The sequence below is a fragment of the Carlito syrichta genome, unplaced genomic scaffold (genome assembly GCF_000164805.1).
Source record: "Carlito syrichta isolate Samal-C Ts95f unplaced genomic scaffold, Tarsius_syrichta-2.0.1 Scaffold304720, whole genome shotgun sequence".
NCBI classification, from domain to species: Eukaryota; Metazoa; Chordata; class Mammalia; order Primates; family Tarsiidae; genus Carlito; species Carlito syrichta.
The window spans coordinates 61,955-63,876 of NW_007248816.1; the positions used below are offsets into that span (position 1 = coordinate 61,955).

Here is a 1,922-nt window from a genome sequence, read left to right on the forward strand (position 1 = left end):
GAGAGAGAGAGAGAGAGAGATAGAGATAGAGAGATAGATTCACCTCCCCAAGGTAAGGGAGGGGGCCAAAGCTTAAGAAAACAAAACATGGCCTGGCCGTAGGTCAAAGAATACATGGTTAGACCATAACTTAGCAAAGCAGTGGTGGCTTGATCTTATTTCTTTGTTAATTTTATTGTTCTTATCTTATTTATTTTTTGAAAATTAATTTATTATTTTATTTTTTTGTAGAGATGAGGTCTTGCTATGTTGCCTAGGTTGGTCTCAAGCTCCTGGACTCAAGCAGTCCTCTTGCTTTGGCCTTCCAAAGTGCTGGGATTACAGGCATGAGCCACCACACCCGGCCTGATCCTATTTCTTAGTAGAATTCTTATCTGCAGGCAACTAGTCTTTTTTTTTTTTGAGTAGGAGTCTTACTCTGTTGCCCAGGCTGGAGTTCAATGGCATACTCGCAGCCACTGCAGCCTCGACCCACTGGGCTCAAGTGATCCTTCTGCCTCAGCCTTTTAAGTAGCTGGAACCACAGGTGTGTGCCACCACACCTGGCTAATTTTTTGGTATATTGTAGAGACGAAGTCTCACAAGTTTGGTCTAAAACCCCAGGGTTTAGGCAATCCTCTTGCCTCAGCCTCCCAAGGTGCTGGGATTACAGGCGTGAGTCACTGTGCCTGGCTAGCTAGTTGTTTTATAGTAAATTTCTTTGGTGTCTTTAATGCCAAGTAGAGAAAAAATGTTAAAATTATTTCTGAAAAATTGTTTTTGTATCCAAAACTTAAAAGCCTTATTTTGTTTCAGTGATTCCAAATCTAAGAAGTCAGTAGCTTATAATTATGCATGCATACTTATTTTGGTGGTGGTTCAGTCTTCCAGTGATGTTCAAATGCTAGAACAACATGCAGCATCTCTCTTGAAGCTTTGTAAAGCAGATGAAAATAATGCTAAGTTGCAAGGTAGGTACTGAAGTTATTTTAAGCATTTGTAATATGTGAAGGAAAAAGCCTTTGAATATTTGTAATTAGAGCTTCATCATGTTTCAATAATATATCTAGTAAAACTCTGTTTTTAACTTCCTTAAATTACCTTTTATGAAGATAGTTTATAAAACTAAAGATTGATAGAATATTTTAGTATTTATTTATTTGTTTGTTTATTTTGAATTGGAGTCTCACTCTGTTGCCTAGGCTGGAGTGCAGTGTCACACTCACGGCCACCCCAGTGTTGACCTGCTGGGCTCCAGTGATCCTTCCGTCTCAGCCTTCCAAGTAGCTGGAACTACCGGTGTGTGCTATCACACCTGGCTAATTTTTGATTTATTGTGGAGTCTAGTCTCGCCAAGTTTCCCAGGCTGCTCTTGAACCCACGGGCTCAGGCAGTCTACTCGCCTCAGCCTCCCAAGTGCTGGGATTACAGGCTGAGCCACCAAGCCCAGCCAATATTTTAATTTTTAAATGAAAAGTTTTACAAGTATCCTTTCTGGAAAGTCATGAAAATTGGTGATCAGTTGAAGTATCTAATCAAAATGGAACTGATAAAGGTGAACTCAAAAGTTCAGTTTTGGGTATAGTTTTGCCTCTGTGTGCTTTGCTACATGTGTGTTTCTTTTGTTGTTGTTGTTGAATTGGAGTCTTACTCTGTCACCCAGTTGAGTGCAGTAGCATGATCATGGCCTACCACATCCCTGATCTTCTGAGCTCAACCAATTCTTCCCCCTCAGCTTCCCTGGTAGTTGGGACTATAGGCATGTACCACCATACTAGGCTAATTTTTGGGCTGTTTTTTTGGGGGGGGTAGAGATGAAGTCTTTCTGTGTTGCCCAGGCTGATCTCGAACTCCTGGACTGAAAGCATTCTGTCGCTGCAACGTCCCAGGTATGAGCTGCCACTCTCTACCTGTGTATATATTTCTAAGTACAATACTATTCT

The 1,922-nt window shown here is 41.1% G+C and overlaps 1 protein-coding gene across 1 annotated transcript in view; it reads left to right on the forward strand.

Annotated features, from left to right (window-relative positions):
* The window catches only part of LOC103263096 (protein virilizer homolog), a gene marked incomplete at its 3' end in the record, with an annotated part of 35,930 nt that extends 34,980 nt beyond the window's left edge, over positions 1–950 (forward strand). Inside the window, exon 10 of the mRNA XM_008060768.1 lies at positions 796–950. Within this exon, the coding sequence (XP_008058959.1) occupies positions 796–950 (155 nt within the window). The remainder of the gene's footprint in view (positions 1–795) is intronic.
* Positions 951–1,922: the final 972 nt, after the last annotated feature.